General features: G+C 40.5%; 1 protein-coding gene across 14 annotated transcripts in view; it reads left to right on the forward strand.

Moving 5' to 3' along the window:
- The window catches only part of HDAC9 (histone deacetylase 9), a 487,213-nt gene that overhangs the window by 322,216 nt on the left and 146,276 nt on the right, over nucleotides 1-18,721 (forward strand). For all 14 annotated transcript variants that reach the window (XR_010069838.1, XM_063324965.1, XM_063324968.1 and 11 more), the window contains one exon: nucleotides 14,146-14,323. Coding sequence is in view for 13 of the 14 variants with exons in the window: in XM_063324965.1 (XP_063181035.1) it covers nucleotides 14,146-14,323 (178 nt within the window). In the remaining variant the exon portion in view is untranslated. The remainder of the gene's footprint in view (nucleotides 1-14,145; nucleotides 14,324-18,721) is intronic.

Consider the following 18,721-nt stretch of genomic DNA (forward strand, 5'->3'; position numbering starts at 1 on the left):
AGCGGTGGGCGGGTGCTGCAGTTGGTGCACAACCAGCCCTGCTTTCTCAGCTGATTTTGTCCGACCATTGGGATACCACAACCATACGCTACAGCAATTAATTACTGCGGTTTTTTTGGAAGGCATCAAATAAATAGGGTATATACTGTTTTTATAGTACAACAGAGCAGTAAACAAACCCCCTCCATAACAACCACAGATTTGGAAGCCTTAGTATTACAACAGAGGTGAAGTCCTCGTTTAAAAGCTTTTAAAGAATTAATCATTGCAGGGGGACCTAGGGGATCAGGGGTCACTCAACAGAACCTCATACTGTATGAATGTCCAAAAATCACAGTTGGGATGCTCTGACCATTTCCAGACAACAAGAAAGTCTCAGTAATTTAGCCTACGTGATTTGTCTCTATTAAAGCTGGATTCTTGTTCTCTCCACCCCACTCCCATCTAATTTCTCTTTTCTCACTTTTTGTTCTTTTGCTCTAGTTCCTTGTATTTGCATCTCTTTTTTTTGTTGTTGTTGTTTTGTTTTTTTTTTTAATATGAAATGTAAATGGACCTATATGAGTAGTTACTATACTGAAACAAACTAAATGAAACTCATAGCTTTTTACCTTTTTCCTTACCTTTTTAGTAAGGAAGAGGATTTTCAAGATAGTTTTTCATCATTTTAAATGTTTTACTGCCTTAGCTCCGCAACCGAAGTCAAGCAACCTTAGTGTTGAGCACTGAACCATCACATTGCAGAGGACAAACTATTTGAAATCTCCGTAGTTAGGATAGATAAAGCCAGGATGAGACAAGGTGGCACAAAAGCTCAGAGAGGTTAGAAGACTGTTGTAAGCTCATACAGCTGATCAGTAACAGATAAAATATAAAAATCCTGCTTTTTCTTCTAAGAGACAAGATTAAGACAACATTCCTCAGAGACGGATTATGTATTTCAATTACTTAAATTAAATTTTAATTCAAAGAATGAAAACAAAACATCTTCAGAGATCCAAATCCTCCCAAAGCAACCTAACTTGACCCAAACCTCTCTTGGGGCTTTCAGCCCCTGGTGGAGCTCGTTCGGCAGCATGGCCCTGTAACCCTTTCTTAAATGAAAAGGAGTGGCTCTTCTACCCATTCTACCCTGAGCAGAAGACAGCCAGCAGCCACACAAATATTTCACAGCCGGAGGGAGCCAGCCGTGGCCCCCTGCTCACGGCTTCTCACTTCCTCCTTTCTCATTAAAATACAAAGATTAGGTGAGACAACTCACACCTCTGGTTTAGGCACCAAGTACGTGCACTGGTCACCCCAAGCTTCCTCCAGAGGAATGCATCGCCTACAGCAGGACCCACACCCTGCATTCCCTCTCTTGGCCAGGTTATGTAGGCACAAATAGATGCTGTGATACGAATGCCTAATAGCAGCAGAGGTGAATTTACCAACTAACTTTTGTCTTGGGTGTTCCCCAGGTCTTTTTGCTTAAGATTCGATGGGCCTAAAATCTTAAAGCCTTCAGATGGCAGCTACTCATAAGTTAGTGCAGTGTTTTTCCTCCTGCCATGTGAAGCTGTAGCGTGTTATTTCCACTGTAACAGGATGAATTTTGCTCTCCGCAATCATTGTGTGAGTAGCAAAACTTTGTTTTCCAAAGAGTTTGGCCTGATCAGCTTAGATAACTTTTTGTAATATTTTTTGTGCTGAAATAATATGTTGAATCTCCAGGTGTTACAGATATTACCCCAGAAATACGGCCAGCTCTGAAAGGGAGCTTAGTAACTGTTTACTGTCACACACACAAGTATGCTACAGATTAGATGAGGTAACAGATGTTTCCATCTGAAGTTATACTGAACTCACATTTTCAAAGCATTATTCGGCGTTCTGTATCAGGACTAATTCCTGGATGAACTTAAAAACAGGAGGATTCTCCAGCTAATTAAAAAGTTTATATAAAATTCACAAGCAGACTTACAACTTTGTGATCCCTCCCTCCAAAAAGAATAAAACCCCAGAACTTCTTTAGAATGTAACATGTAGGATGTACTGTATTACAACACTGAAGAATACTGCAGTATGACAGCAACAATCATCAGGGCTTAAATTCAGGTTAAAATAAAAGAAAAAAAATAAAGAGCCTGGTCATAGCTTAGATTGATGCCCCACAACGCACGTGAGGAAAACTGAAAAACAATCCTGTCTCCTATTTACAACTGTATAGTAACAGATAGGCTTCTAAGTTCTCCATAGACTAACTAAAAGTAAGCATAAAAGGCCAGGTAGCAGCAGTCAGATTCTTCTGAATTAAATGTTATCCATGTGTATAGCACATTTCAATGTCCAAAGAGCAACTTGGATGTGCGAATCTGAGCTTTTATGACGAAAAGGGATATTTCTAAAATTGTCAGTAAAAGTCAGAAGCTTGGACACAGTCTCACGTATTTTTTCCCCTTTTCGAATGTCACTACCAAGTGTTTAATTGCTTTAATTAGGTTTGTCTACTGCGACTAGCAAGGAGAAACCCCAATACCCATAGCCAGAGGAGGATTTGTGAAAGGAGTGAGGGAAGGAGCCAAGAAGCTGATTGCCTGAGGCTGGGCCTCTAGATAGCGTTAGCTCTCTGATTGGGCTCAGGGCTAAATCTGCCATGTTTTAACATATCTGTTGGTATTGCAATCAGATCGGGTTTAATTCCCTGTGAGTCCCATGAAGAAACTTTCCAATGCATCCTGTCTCAGAGTCCCGACAGGAATGCACTTTGCTGGGCTGGCAGGACCCAATGCTTTGAACCCAGGCCCCAAGCTTTCAGCCCACCTTGGCACCTCTGCAAGGGTCCGAGATAAGTTTCACAACATCCATTCTTCTTCAAAAGCTTCCCCATGGCTAGCAGGTTTTGCAGGCCATCCCTGTAGGTGGTGGCATGGGCACGGGGTGCTGGCTATTGGGACTGCTTCAGCACTGCCTGGCTTACAGTGCTGTTGGCATGGCTCTTGGGACTCACGGTGGTCCTGAGGGTTGGCTGTGTGCACCACGTGTACGCTACATACCACATTATGGGACCACCTTTCCTCCTGGTTTCTCTGAATAGATTTAATTCTTCCAGAAGCTGGAGAGAAAACAGACTGGATTTTCCCAGCAAGACTGAGGACTCCAAAGACAAAAGAGCTGAGAAGTTTCTGGGGCCCCTTCACCACAATGGCTCTGAGTGGGTCACAGGGATGGTCAGCCTTCCTTTAATCACCCAGTCTGTCCAGAGCCTTTTTGCACCCAGCTTAAAGCTATGGAGTATGGGTGCTTTAATTTGTCTGTGCAGTGCCTAAAAGCTCTGACGTTTTAGAGTTCCCATTGCTCTGACTTCTTTTTCCTACCCTTTTCCAAATCCAGCACAAACCAAAAAAACTTCTGACTGTAGCTCTACTATGATCTGTCGTAAAAAGAAACACTGAAAGCCAGAGTGCTGCATTATTTCCCAATTAAAACCACCAGAAGAGGAGAATATTATTGATGTAATGCAATTACTACTGATGTAGTGGTTAAAAGAAGGACTTAGAAATCAGCATTTCTAATCACTGTTTACTTTGGAATCATAATTCATAGCCTTTCTACACCTTGGTTTCTCCACACAAAAATATTCTCTACGTAGTAGATGAATTACAGATTATTTTCATGATAGCCTTTAATGGGATGGCATCATGCAAGGGGTAAATATGCATCATATACATAGAAGCTGTGACAGAGGAAGAAAGATGACATTCCTAGCAAAAAAGAAAAGCAACGACTGCAATAGTATATGTAAATGCACACATATATTTAAAAAAACCCCAACCAAACCCAAACCATACCATGTGACATTACATTATATACCTATCTGAAGACAAAAAGGACACCTAAGAAATTATGTCTGTGAAAAGATTTTAAAAACTTATAATCCATTGTCAGACAATAAGCAAGCACAGCCTTGTTTTCAGCATGTTAGTAGCTACAGTTCTGCAACACAGAGAAAAACAAATAAATTCCAAGCACTAAAAGATTTCTTTTTTCTCAGGCCCCAAATCTAGAGCAGTTAGGGACAGCTATAATGTTATCTTGAGTGAACACAGGGCCAACATAATTAGGAATAAAGAGGTAAGAAGCAAGGGGAATTGCCTGCATAACTTCACTTTGTAAAATCCTCCCATGGAAGGTGGCAGGTAGGAAATCTGCATAATAACAAACTTGTCACAAGACAAGGCCAACTAAATACAACAATTAGAATTAACATTTTGCTTTGACTGGTTCTCAGGATTCCCCCTCTCCCTCCTCCCAGGTTTCATCAGATGAAGTTAAAGTTGCGGCTATTGATTTGGTGCAATATTTTCCAGTACATATTTTTTCCAAGTGTTGTGTGGCTGCAAGAAGACCAGCTCTCTTCTTTGTGGGCATCGCTTTAAGAGGCAGCTATTCAAGTGCCAAACGCTCCTCTCAGATTTCACAGTGAAAACCCAGAATAAATTTCTTGGTTACACTCTAGTCTATCTAGACTTAGATCTGTGTAAGTAATCCAGTCTGCCCCCAAAACAGAGCTACGATGTGTTATAAATTATAACTTATTATTGGAGGAGACCTTCTCCACTAACTGTCAGGCCCTTCCTTTAGAGGATTACTGGAAGCACCCGCACAGCTCTTGGGAGAGTGGATTTGTGCTTCCCAACTGTCTCACTGCCACTTTCCAACTGCTTGTGGTCTTTCTGCGCAGCCACCGACTCTGAGACAATCCCCAGCATGTGGAAGCCCTCCCAAGGTGCCACCAAGCTACGCCTGGAGATGCACACCAGCAACGGAGCTGATCTCCAGGGCTGCCTTCCCCAACACACAAACTGAAACACCACTATCTTAGCTGGCCTTTAAAACAAAGAGATAGTGACTCTGAATACTATGCAGCCATCCTCTGAAAAATAAGCCATTTTCTAAATTAGAAAGTGATTTTTTGTTCCACATTTTGGCAGTTTTGAAAATTTTAATCAATATTCCTACAATTGTTATGTTTTCTCTGGTTGCAGGAAGGAAATAGATCATAGTAAGGAGTAACAGATCCCAGATGAACAATATAGACTAGGGTTTTCTCTCTAATTTTATGTCCTTTGGTCTCTTAAGCATTCAGACTTTTCCTGTAAGTTACTCTTGTTTTGTTCAGATGTAGATCTCTTCTAGATAGAGAAAAGTATCATATCGGGTAATGCAATGATAGGATCCTTATGTAGTGGGATCAAATCAATGAACCACCCTTCAGAAGCGCTATACTGGCACATGTGTTCTTATTGGCCCCACTTCTCCTCCCCGGTTAGTATTCTTTTTACTTTTTCTTACTGTTTCCGTTTCTTGTATTTGTTGTAATATCTTATAATATTTGAGGATTCTGAAGATGTGAATACATGGAAGACTCATCTTTTGCTGGAAAAAGAATAAAGGCAAGAAAGGACTGGAAGACTGTTGAACGTATAAGCAAAATAGCTTTCAAATTTTAAAAACAGAAAGAAAATGGAGAGCATTATCATGAAGAAGAGAGGGTGAGAAGGGAAGAGGTTGGAGCTTATTATATTCAGTTGTTCGTATTTTGTAATACTACTCCCTCGCTTTTCTACTTTTTAGTCCCATCTAGTGTTCCACATCCCCCCTTATGACAGCAGTCTATCCCCTAACTACTGTTTTAGAGGGGTTATTTTAAGTACATTGTGATGAAAAAAATTCAAGTTCAAATAAATTCATGCATCCTTCCCATGAAAGATAACAAGCATTATGGTCTTTTCTGAACCGTACTTTGCATTTTGAGGGCCAAGATTTGCTCAAGGAATGAGAAATTGGAGAATTTATTTTGCAGTCCGCATTATACAATTAGGGCTATGCTAGCACATACTATTTTCCATGTTTCTTTTTAACCTTCTAGTTTTTCATAAATCAGCAAACATAAGGATTTCCCCTCCATTTTCAATTTGCCTATTCTGACAGGTCTCCCACTTGTTAAAAGCAGCAAACCCTATGCTGAGAAGCACATTGTAGGAAGGTCTCTGGTTTCAAGAAATATTTAAAAGTAATCTTTAGGCGCACAGTTCAAACTACAAATAATTTGGTCTTATTCCAAATAAATAATAAAAAAAGAACTACAAGCTGTACTTGTTTGTTGCAGAAATAGGTTTATTCTATAAAAATATAGAGCATTCTGAAAATATATAGAATATTTTATAGGTGTATAGAACAGATCTGAAAAGATTTATTTTGTGATAGTTTCTCCTTTTTTTTTTTTTTTTGGCATCCACAACATCCTTTCTATATTCAAATCCTATATTTTTTAGCATCTCAAATTATATCACAATTTCACTACATATTCCTACCCTGTGTGCCAAAATCAAAGTGAAGAGCTGAGCACTGGAGAGATAAAAATAATTTTTCAAATACTTTTTATATTTGCAAACGTGTACATATATTTTTTTTTTCAAGAAACTGTATAAGTCTTACTAAACATTGGAGAAAGGAGATGTTGACATTGTAACCACACTGAAGTAAGGGGTGAGATTTGGTAATATATCTCTGAAATCCTGAGAGGGGCAGAAGTCCTCCAGCAAAGGACTGCAACCCGGTATCCATCAGGTTACAACTCTGCTGTCACACAGGTGACAGCAGAAACGGATGGTTTGTACAGAAGAGCTCTGGTGTGGGCAATGGCAACACACACACACCTGTCGGGGTTTGTGCGTTAGGTACAGGGCTCTGTGGCCGTGATCTACGGAGAGAGAACAGAGCTGATAAAATAACTTGGTTATGGCTCCTATAGTTACTGACTCTATGGTCCATTGATGCTCCCTGTTCTGACCTCACGTACCTTCATACAAGATAGAAGGCATCCGCAGAGGGCTTCTGTACACCCTCATGATTCTATGCTGAGACACCGATGGGTTAGTGACTGTATATCCAAGAGCAGGGTTTTCCAAGGTTTTCTCTTTATATGTCAGACCCAAGTAATTTCCATTAATTCTACAACAAATCCTGAACCCAGCAGAGCAGCCTACAAAACCAAAGAAGAGTCTGTTAAAGTATACAGAAAACACAGATCTTCAGCAGGGCTGCTGCTGAACTTAACCAGAGATTATTATTTCTCTGTGTGAAGGCCAAACTAATGATTCTTCACTTAAAAAGAAACTGTACAAGTCTGCTAAGAAAATTAGTTCCCATGAACAACAGAGAAATGGAAGTCGTTGAAATGATCTGCATAAAGTAGCACCAAACCGATTTGCCAATACTGATGAAGAGAGCTGGGTGACAATTCCCAGAACGATGAAACAGGTGGGACAGGTGATTTTTCATTAATTAGTTTTGGCTAACTAACAGTTTAACTGAATGAATGCTGGAAAGCTGCTACGATTAGTTGGTCGTAACCGTTAAATGCTACTGTAAAGCCTATTTATTCTTCATATTGAAGTAAAAGAAAATAATACTTGTTAATACTGAAAGTTAGGGCAAGACATGTGGACAACTGTATTTTCCCACTCGTATTCATTTCTACGCTTCTCTGTATTCTTTTTTTGGAAAGCACCAAATGACTTCAGGAAAGTCTTGTGGTATTTCTAGTAAAAGCAACAAAGTCACAAGAATCCTCTAAAGAGTTGGTTTTTTTATTAAAAAAGAAACAATGCACAAGATGTTCAAATGGTCCCTTTCTCCCCTTCACTGTACCCCCAATTATTTATATATTTATATTAAATCTCTGGGAGAGTCAGAAAGGGAGGAAAAGATTCAGCCAGGAGTGCAAGCTTTTGAGGAGGTGCTGCATTTTCTTTGGACGCGTGCTGCGCACACCGCGGAGTCAGCACTTTAGCAGAAGTGACAGAAGTCGAGTACCTGCCAACGTCAGGAGTGGAGAAGGCAGGTCTCGCAGGAGGGGTAACCAGGAGTGAAACCAGAGGCTCAGCTGGACTCCTGGAATTTCCCTCCTGTAGAAAGTGTTCTCTCTAAAGACAGGCCCCTCCTTGCTGTCACTCCCAGACACTATTTCCTGTCACTCCTTTCTTCTTAATCATGCCAGGCTTCAACTTAATGACTGCTTGGCTCATATTTCTTCATGAAGATAGCTGAAAACTTCTCAATCCATGTGGTCATCTTGATTTCTCACATACTTTGGACCAGGAAGGCTCATGTTTAGACACTCAGATTTTTGGAAACTCTCCATCCGAGGGAGGTAACTTTTACTATCTTTCCCTTCAAAACTCTCCCAGCCACCTCCCGGTGCAACCATAGGGGTAAAAGGTGGAGTCTTGACCCTGCTGATGTGTCCTACAACCAGAGGCAAGGGGGGTGACCCCAGCCCAGACCCACACATTTGGTCATGTAACCCAAGACAGGGTACACAACTTGACGAAGGAGCAGACTCTTGTCACCCTGTAAGTAGTCTTGCTCTTCCCCTATTCCTTGGCCCACTGGAGAAAAATGTTGTCATTTTAATAATATGTTTTTCCATCCCAAAGGTGCTCCTGCCCTAGAAGGGAAAGATGGCAGGAGAGGGGCAGAGAACTCTGCAGCAACAGCTTTGCTGCTCCAGGAACAGAGGGAGGAAACAAAGGCTGAGGGTGGTGACCATGCCCTGGGTAGTCACTGCAGTAGGGCCACTCCAGATACTAAGCCCTACCTTGGCAGTGGCTGGAATAAGCCTTTCCACAGTCCTTCAGAAGGCAAGGGCAGGGCAGAGAGTATGGGTTTTTTTGCTGTGAGCAACAACCTGCTGCTCAAGGCAAGTCTTCTCTGCCTGGGACTCTAGGCAGTTCTGGGGCATAGCTTTCATCCCACTACTCTGTATCTACACCCGACAGTTGCTAAGACTTCATTTCTGTTTACCCATTTTCTGGTCAACACTGTGTTCCTTGGATTACAGCAAGAGAAAACCAAATTCTAGGAACATCCTGATAATACGTGACCCAATATACCCAGGTGCCTCAAGGCTAGCTGCCCTGTTTCTTCCTGTCTATGCTTTTGCTTGATCTAAACCTATTTCTACCTATTTATTCTATGTGTCTGTATCCATACTTGCTATTTATTTACTTTTCATAAAAATGCTGATTCTGAACTTGTGGCTGACTATATTTCAGATGGTGATACTGATTTTTTTGCAGTTCTATTGAAAGTGATGACCATGGAAGTTTGTGGCTTTACATGTGGCTTTGTCAAAAATAGTATTGGTAGGGTTTCTTGGTCATGTGTTTTCTCTAAGTGACAGCAGTTTAAAAGACGACCTCTCAACATATTCATTTTCAGGACTAATTTCTATTTTAGGTTGGAGAGACTGACAGAGATAAGTCATTCCTGCACTTTCACATTTGCGCACATAAATATTTTCAGAAGATCTCATGACCTATTTTTGCTTAGTTCCTGAGGGCAACTAGTTATGGTTTTGTTTGAGGAGAGCAGGCAGAATAGCAGTTCACAAAACTCCTAGGTCAACTTCTGCTTACCTACAGCTCTTTTTGTCTCAATACTCCTTGTTTAACAATTCATTGCCTTCTGCTTTTTTTATCCTGTCACTTCTTGGGATAACCAAAGTCAAGCATATTAATATTTTCATGAGGTCCACGGTTTCTGAAGCACTGTTAGCTAGCTAACTAGTTACATCTGAACAGTATGAGAAGCTCCCGAGTGCCCAGGATTTCTGACAGAATCAAACTTTGGATCCTGCTCTCTTGGTTTGGGCCAAGGCTGCCATCATGATGGCCTTAAAGCAGGACTTAGCTCTATTTGCTGCAAACAGAGGCCATTTTTCTGGATGCAGCCACTGGCTGGCCTGGACAGTAGGAAATCAAGGAGAGTGTTGGGGAAGACAAGTGTCAGGACCTGAATTTACTCTGTTCTCTTGTTGCTACAAGGGTCTGTGAGACACTAAGGAGTAGGGCCTCCAGCAGGAGACACTGGATTAGACAAGACAGCAGAGCAGGCATCAGAAATACCCTTCAGAAGAAGGAGCTGGAGGAAGTACTTGGAAGGCAGCAGGTCTTCCTGCTGGGCAGGTTTTGTTTTCATCCTCACTTAGGGTGAAACTTCCTGCAGCATGTATGTATTTTTCCTCCTCAGTAATAGTTGTTCCTTTGGGTAATTTTCAGAAAACAATGTGGAAATTATAGAAAAGAAATTAACTAGTGAACAGACCACCAAAAAATGCTTTGAGAGGAAAAACCTTGTAAGGTTAGTAGTACCGAAGGTCTTTGGAGGAGGAAAGAGGAAGGGGGGATGGGCAGTACATGAATGACTTTTAACAGTTAATAGACATTATCACACATTTCATACTTCAGCAGAATGCATTAGAGACACAACAACAGAGGGCTGGCTACAAACCTGGCCACAAATATATGAGAGCCCATAACTAGTAATCTCACTATTAGAAACAGCAAATCTTGAATTCCTTAAGAGAAAAGTTTTCTACCACAATGAAAAAAAAGCCAAAAGATAAACCCAGAAGAGATGTGTGCATACATTTGTACACACTTAGGATTATGGTACAGACATAGGAATCTTAGGATTTATTTAGCTATGATTAAACTAAATATAAACACATTAAACTAAATTAAAAAGCAGACTGTTGAGAGGTAAGAAAAGTTTTTATGAGTGAACCCCACACATTTTTTGCCTGCACAAAGCATAGTAGCTTGAAGGAACATTAATTCATAGACAATTCACCTATTCTTTATCATCCAACACAGACCATCTAACAATCCAACTGAATACACTTGTGGGTCACCAGTTCCACAGCCAGTAGAAATAAAGAAGTAGCTCTCATTAAAATCCTCAGAGCATACAAAACATGAAACACCATAATGTACAAATTACACATCTATACGAAAGGAGTATTCACACTAACCCAAATTAATTCCAGCTCCACCTCAACAACAAACCCTACAGTAATACTAGAAGAACAACAAATATTTACCTCCCATACCTCTAAAAGGGTCATCTTCTCTTTAGATACTGATTCTAAAAATCCTCCTCAAAATAATTACTGAGAGCCTGAACTGGTTTCTGGGGAAGACGATGAATGGCCCTCCCTTCACTCCGGCAGAGGCCCTAATTGCCTGCCTCTACTAATGAACTAATCTCAGGCACCTGGAACTAGCAGGCTCCATGCCGGGTGGGCAGAGCTCGGGTTACTTAAGAAATGCTCCAAATATATTCACACAAATCACTAACCCTGCAGATGTGCAAATACTGCTTTTGTCATGTTGCTGGAGAGATGGACATGTGTTTGCAGTGCTGTAGCACATAAAACCTGAAGATGAATTCATTGTGTTGCTTTAATCCCTTCCAGAGGCCAGGTGGGCATTTGGGGAGCCAGCTAAGTGTGTTGATTATCCACATTACTCATTGCATTAATGCATGTGTCTGTGTGACACAGAGTATCTCAGATGCTCACAGCATAAATATGTAGGTGGCTGGAAAAAATATAAGTATTTCATGACAACAGCCTGTTGTCTGTAAAATGAAACCTAATCAGGAAGTTAGCCTCAAACTTTGGCTAAAAACTAAACAAGTCCAAACTTTGCTGATGCTGAGTTTTTAAAATTACAGTTAAAGGACCTGGAAGTCACCAGGGGATGTAAGCAAGCCTCAATGTAAGCCTTGGGAGACAAACTACTGCACTTTTAACAAATTTTAAAAGGTTTTCACAGGCAAACAGTTCTCCGTGGCCTAAGAAATTAAAGTAGGTGTCATGCAGCTTTCCATCCAACCATCCACAAATTTCTTCTCCTTCCCTGGACTGATTATGCAGATAAGCATGTGTCAAATTGTAGGTATGTGTCTGGTTTCATTTGAGGAGGGAAGAATGATATAAACAAAACTCAGTTTAGCAGGAAAATACAGGAGAGCAAGAACAGGCTCCCGTCTTAGTCTTTGACAAATTGCTGAAATAGTTGGCTGCCTGGCTTTCAGGTGCTGTTCACACAGGTTGATTAGTATTAAAAAAAAATACCTTGATTTGTTCACGTGCCTGAAATATAGTGTTATTTCTACTACTTACATAAACACAAACACCTAATCTTTTTATAAGCAAAGGTAGGAATCTCTTCCCAATTTATCTATGTTTTGTAGAAGGATCTGGCTTTGTGGAATTTAGCTAGCTCAGCTAGCTCTCATGCTTTGGAAGAGTATGCAGGAGATGGTGAATACACCAGCATCAGTCGGACAGTGCTGCTGTCGTCACTGGACCCCAGGATGCAGAGAGTAATCGTGCCACAGACAGCAAAATATCTCCTGTGCCTCCTTTATTGAGCACTAAGCCAACATTGAAGACAGTGAATGCCAAATCCTCACAAAGGAATTTATCTACTTCTGTTTCCCATAGGGAAAATAATCAACACAATAGCCTCCATGCATTCTTCACTTCTCATCTGCAATCACACACACTCCCAGCAAAGGTTACGGAAGATGTCTACACCTAGGAGCACAAAAAATACCTCCTCTAAAAATTTATCACAATTGAAAAAAAAGGCACTTCCTAGGCATTTCAGAAAAGAATTCCTGAATGTTATGTTATGTTCATAAGGAAAGGGGATACATAGACCTCTTCAGATACCTCAAGATACTTCTTGGAATATATAACATCATGTCGTCATACATTAAAAAGCAATAGCAAAAGTTGGGGACTGTATTTAAAAAAAGGGAAACGGTTCAATGACCCCAAACCATGACACTTCTTGTAAAACCTCTTTTTGCCTACTCATATTTTCTTTCTTTATTTAGTCACTTATGACAAGGTCCCAGGTGATTTACCCTTCCCATGACCTTATGTCTTTTCACTGAAGTGGTGACCCTAGATATTAATGTGGGTTTTGAGGCTGCCTTTTAAAGCATTTCTTCTCATTTCAGCTGTTATTGATGAGCACTCATTTTCATAAAGGCCTCTTTTTCTTACGTGCAGCTTAGACATTCTCACTTCCCATGAACTGTGGATTCATTTCACAGCACACGAGGGGCTGGGGTACTCCCAGGTCCTCCCACCTGCCTTCCCGCACAGCCTGAACTTGGTGTCACCTCTCTGAGCACCCAGCAGTCCCTCCTTCGCCAGGCCAGGCCTCTGAACTGCTGTCCCAAGCAACAGCAGACAGCACCGCTAATTGTCACTGGGTTTAAAAAAAAAAAAAAGAAAAAAAAAACCTCATATATACACCGCATATATACCTGCATATATGTATACCAAGCCCAGGTGAGGATAAGCAGAGTCTACAGTTCTAAGGCAGAAATGTGAATTTCAACTGAATTTATATTGCAAAGTGGTTAAGAAATCTCTTGTGCTCACTTTGTGTTGAGGTTCTAGGATTATATGCACAGAAAGTAAAAACAGAAAGAAAAGGGCCTGGGAAACAATCACGCCCTGTGGAGTGAGTGGATGCCAAGGTTTCTACTGATTTCAGCAGGGTTTCAGCCTTTGTCATGTCAGCAAAAGTCACCATCTGTTGACAAACAAAACAGAGGAGGAAATCTTCCTTTCTGCTCTGTCTCAGTCTTTTCACAGCTGCCTACCTTTCCTGAAGTGTTTGGCACTGCCTACAGCTGGCAGCAGTTATGACAAAAAAAGATGGTCCCTAAGTGGGTTCTCATGTAACAATTCCTGAATTTCTAAATGATTTGTGAAAACCTATGTGCAAATTGTTCCTGTTTTCCAGGGAGCTCTGGGACCTGAGTCCTCTGTAGAATCTTGACTTACAGTTGCTCAGAGAATTTGGTCCTGAGTAGTAAGGACACCACTTTTCACTTTTGGTGCTTTAGGAAGGTTTTATTTTTATTTGTGTAGGATCGTAAAGTGCATATTCTAACATCATATTATTTATTCAATATATTAGAAAAGCCTTTGTCTTTTATAAGCCTCTGCACGTGAAGCCATCTTTTCCTCTGTCAGGGAGAACTGACAGGTTGCTTGCCATCACCTACTCTCCAGCAAAGCCAGCAGCCCACACTGTCAGTGTGAAAACATCTGTTGAATGGATTTATTGACTAGGTCTTAGGTGCGAGTTGTTGGGGTCTTTTTTTTTTCCACACTGTTTATTACAGCCCTGACCTAATGAACTTAATTTGTTGACATGTTTCCCTCAGTGTCTTACTTGATCCCGTCTCACATTTCCTTCTACTGTGCTGTTTTCTTGGAAACAGGAGTTCCTGGCGCATCGGCGTGTCCACCAGTTGCAAATCTACCAAGCTCAGATGGCTACAGTTGGCATGGCGGGATTAGATAAACATCGGCCGGTGTCCAGGACCCCGTCTTCCCCTGCTGATTCCACATTACCTCACCCAGCCATGGACCAGTCCAGCCAGCATGTCTACACGACCGGTAGGATTCCCTAAAGACTGCTTTTAACAGGCAGGGCAAATGGGTTTGTTCATGTAGGATCAACAGATTTAAATGCCTCAAATACCTCCTGCAGCAATGCATTCAGTTTTAGCCTTACTGTTCATCGGTTTTATGACGCTGTACTGGCATCAAGTCAACCACTGCAGCTGATAAATCACAGGGTTAATATTCACACAGTCATAAATTATTATCATTGACTGGCTCTTGCAATATAGCAACAGGTGCATTTTTGGTGCCTTTAAGTCATTTATAGCTTTTCCTTTCATTTCCCTATCCTCTGGTTCTTTTCTCTGTGTTCTTGTTGCCTCTTTTGTAAGGAGACCACCAATAAATTGAAGAAAGACCACCAGTAAGTAGGAAAGCTGCAATATAACTCTGAATGTCTTCATTTGACAAGTCAGTCTATGCTACAAGATTGCTTCCCCTACAGAAAGAGCAAAGCTGTAGCCATGACTAGAAGGTGATGTTGGCTACAACTTCAGTGTCTTTCAGCAGTTGTGTGGAGTCTACAGAGGAAGGTTTTATGGTCAGGCCCAGGGCAGTGCAGTCACTCAGGGAGCATCTCCTATTGATATGGTCTGGGCTGTCCAAAGCAGAGTGATTAGGACCTCCAAAATCTTCAGTGAAAGGCAAAAAAGTGACCACAGAAAACCCATTTCATATTACGGGTAATCTAACCTTGCCGGAGGTTCCATCTTTTTAAGAGCCTGAATCTCAGTAAAAACATTACAGTGTGGATAGAAGAAAAGTTATGCTTACTCTGTGCACAAGAAAGGGGGAGTGAATACTTGGAGATACTGTTTAGTCCGGTTTCTGCCAGAAGTATTAATTCCTTCACATAGCTTGGCAGAACTTGCTATGCCCTGAAAGGCCATGATTGTGAATGACGTAGGATGGAGTCCTTAATGGGCCCGATATGTGACTGTGTGAGACATTGTGCTCTCCCCTCTCTCCAATTAGAATGTGAGTTTGGAAAGTGAAAATTTATTATCTTAAAGAAAAAAAACTGCAAAAGAAAAAGATGTTCTTAAAGTACTGCAAGTAAGTGGATAAATGGATGCAAGATGACATTCAAGATGAAAGACATAATTTCTTCTTCTGTAAATACACTGTCAATTTAGGAATTTCACTTATTGGGTAACAAATATTTGGATTGTACTGAAATAAACATGCTAATTCATTTTCCATGAGTTTCTGCAAAAAGACCAGCTGTGTACAGACAGGATTATTAAACCTGGCCACTGTTTTTCTAGTTGTGGTTCATAGAGTCCCCAAAACATTGTAAACTCATTCTAAAAGATTCACAGAACACACCAAAAGCAAGCTCACTGTGTGTAGGCTTCAACATCCCGTCAAAAAACCTGCAGTTCCCCTGGAAAAGTTCAATGGAGTTGCAAACATAAAGGTTACTGGTTTAGTCTGATTGCTAAGGTTTACTGATACCTCCCTTTATAGGTTCTCAGACCGGGGACTAGGGTCCAAGGGGTTTACATATATCTGGGGACTTGTGGCATCAGTGGAACTGATTAAGAAAGAAAACGTGAAGTTGAGACGGAAGAATAAGAGAAGGAATGAAATGAGGTAGAACAAACACTGAACTGAGATGATGTCAGGAAATGGGACATCCCAGGCACAAAGGGCTTGAGATCTGACACAAGGAAACCTGGCGGGCTCTGTAATGGAGATGCAGACAGTGCATGTGCAGAGTCAGAGTGTATTAAGGTCAGGCAGACAGTTTAATATCGCTCCTTTAGTAGCGTTACTATATGAACAACAGCAGTGGAAGAAGAGATAGAAAGAGAGAAGGGAAGAGCAAAAAAATGCTGCTTATTCCAACTGAGATTCTCAGTCCTTCACTGAACTCCTTTCTCCAAATCAGAAACATTTTTTGAATCCTTATTTCTACTTTTTTAAAATCATTTTTCCCTCCACCACTCTTTCAAGATAATCATCTCTACTCATCGAAGAAAAAAGTCCTCCTATTTCTGCTTTCTCTACAACTTTGTGCTTCTGCTTCTCCACTTGTGCTCTGTACCTTCACGCCTCTTTTATATCCTGTAAGTACTGGCTGAAGAAGACAGTGTTGTAGCTGCTTCCAGTACGCTGTATCTACGCCAACCAGCCAGCCAGTACCCCCTGGCTGATTGACCATGTCGCAGGTCCAACAGAGCCCACACCTCTGCATTCACAATGAAGCCTTTCCTTTCTGCTTGAAGAAGTCCCTTTCCCTGACATGTCTCTAGGCTTATAGACCTACAGATATAACCTTTATCACTGCAGTTTCTGAGTACATTGAAAATAGAGTTAGGTTCTATATTATGAGATTAACATCTCTGGAGTGACAATGAACACCGACTTTGCAACACCAACAGTTCAAATACAGTTTCTGTCAATAGCTAGATCGATATGTGTATTATTAACATAGGTATAGTATGGTACAGAATAGCTTTATTTGTGCATAATATTTCCTGGGTCTGGATAGTGCCCTGGCATTTATTCATTGGTCAGTGGAAAGAAAGTTTTTACCTGTTCTTACACAGCCTTGCCAAAACTCTTTGGGATGAAAGGCGTGAGCAGCCTGGTCTGATCACAGCTCTGACCTGCTCTGAGAAGAGGGTTGGACTAGAGACCTCTGGAGGTCCCTGCCAACCTGAGCTATCCTGTGGTTCTATGATTTGCTCCCTTAAGAGAGCACAGGATGCAACCAGTCGCTGCCCACAGCAGTCGCAACTTTATCATTTTCAAAAGCATGGAAGGAAGCAATGGGTGGGGGAAAAGCAAGAAAATTCTAGTACAGCATGAAGTGAGGTCAAATTCAGACCTTAGAAATTGAGGTAAAAAAACCTCCCTGCCTTGAATTGGGTGTTTTTTGTTGTTTTTTGTTGTTGTTGTTGTTTATTTTTGTTTTTATTTTGTTGTTGTTGGTGTTTTTTTTTTTTTCCTATTTAAAGACAGTATATTCTTGGAAGAGAAAAAAAATAGAAGGAAAACTGTTGTGGCAGAACATTACATGGGGATCAAATAGAGCCTGTACTTTTGTGAGTCGTGAGAGAAAATGCTCTTACCCAAATATCTGAAGGGAATCAGAATGGTGATGGTTGTAAGAGAGCTATGCAATATATATGCAGTATATGCCCAAGATAATGAGTTAAAGATGGAAAAAAAATTTAAAATCTACTTGATGTTCACTTAGATGGTTTACAGAATATTTGAGAATATTTACTTCAGATATTTCTTATGAATAATTTATTAGATGTTCTTCCCTTGGGTTTTCTTATTGGTACTGTTGTCCTCCAGGACATTTCACCTCCTTCAAAACATGCTGTTAGCCAGCAATTTTTAGGTGTCTTGCTCTCCATTCTGTTTAAAATACTATTAAAAGAAGATGACCCAAATGAAGTATTTTGGAAAAGAATGTTAGGGATTCCCCACCAAGAAGACCTTGTTTTTCTGACTTAATGCAAATTCAGTTTCTTTTGTCCTGTGTCCTCTGTCATTATATGGTTCAGTGGTGCCACCATTCCAATCTGTCATCAGGGCCACATTCTGACCTTGGTAATATTGGTGTAAATCCAGAATAAATCCACCAGTCTCAGTGGAGCTGCTCAGATTTACACAAGGAATCTGAGAGCAAAATCTGGCTGTAGGCTGTTCTGGAGAGACAGAATAACCATCTTTTATTAATATTTCACAGCAGTCTGCAATTGAAAACAGTTGTCTCCCTCTCTCTTTTTTTTTGTGGGGGTGGGGAGATTATTGGCTGAATCCTGTTAGGGAAATCCTACAGGCTATTTTTAGCAGTAAGCTCTACTGCTGCATTGTGGTATTGTACCAAGCACACGTGCTGTATGACCAGCAGCCACACATCTGAATTACTTGCACATCCTAAATCAATTTAGATGCTTGAAATAAATGAAAACATATATTTCAGTCTTTTCTTAAGTCAATTAATCCTGCTAGAAATAAATTTTACACTCGGTGGTGTGAATATCTTACTATTTAGGAGTTTGGAGCAGATGCTTCTGCTGTGTAATACCGACATGACGTGATTAAACTGATTTTTGATTCGGACAAAATAATTAATGTACAATAAAATTACCTTTTTAGTTATATTCTACTTTAGGAAAAATACTAATGCACTGAGAAAGGGATGCTTATATCCATGTCAACCAGAGGAGGCATCCTGAATACACAGTTTCAGCATTTCATTTCAAAACCACTGTTTAGTTGCAAACCAGATAGAGGTCATCAAAAAGTGTCATTATTATATAACATCTTGATTTTGTATAACAATAACATAGTAAAAAATATATATTATATTTCTATTAACTGCAGTTTGGACTATGCAAACCAAAGCCTGTAGGAAGCATTGATAAT

The sequence above is a fragment of the Chroicocephalus ridibundus genome, chromosome 2 (genome assembly GCF_963924245.1).
Source record: "Chroicocephalus ridibundus chromosome 2, bChrRid1.1, whole genome shotgun sequence".
Classification (NCBI taxonomy): Eukaryota; Metazoa; Chordata; class Aves; order Charadriiformes; family Laridae; genus Chroicocephalus; species Chroicocephalus ridibundus.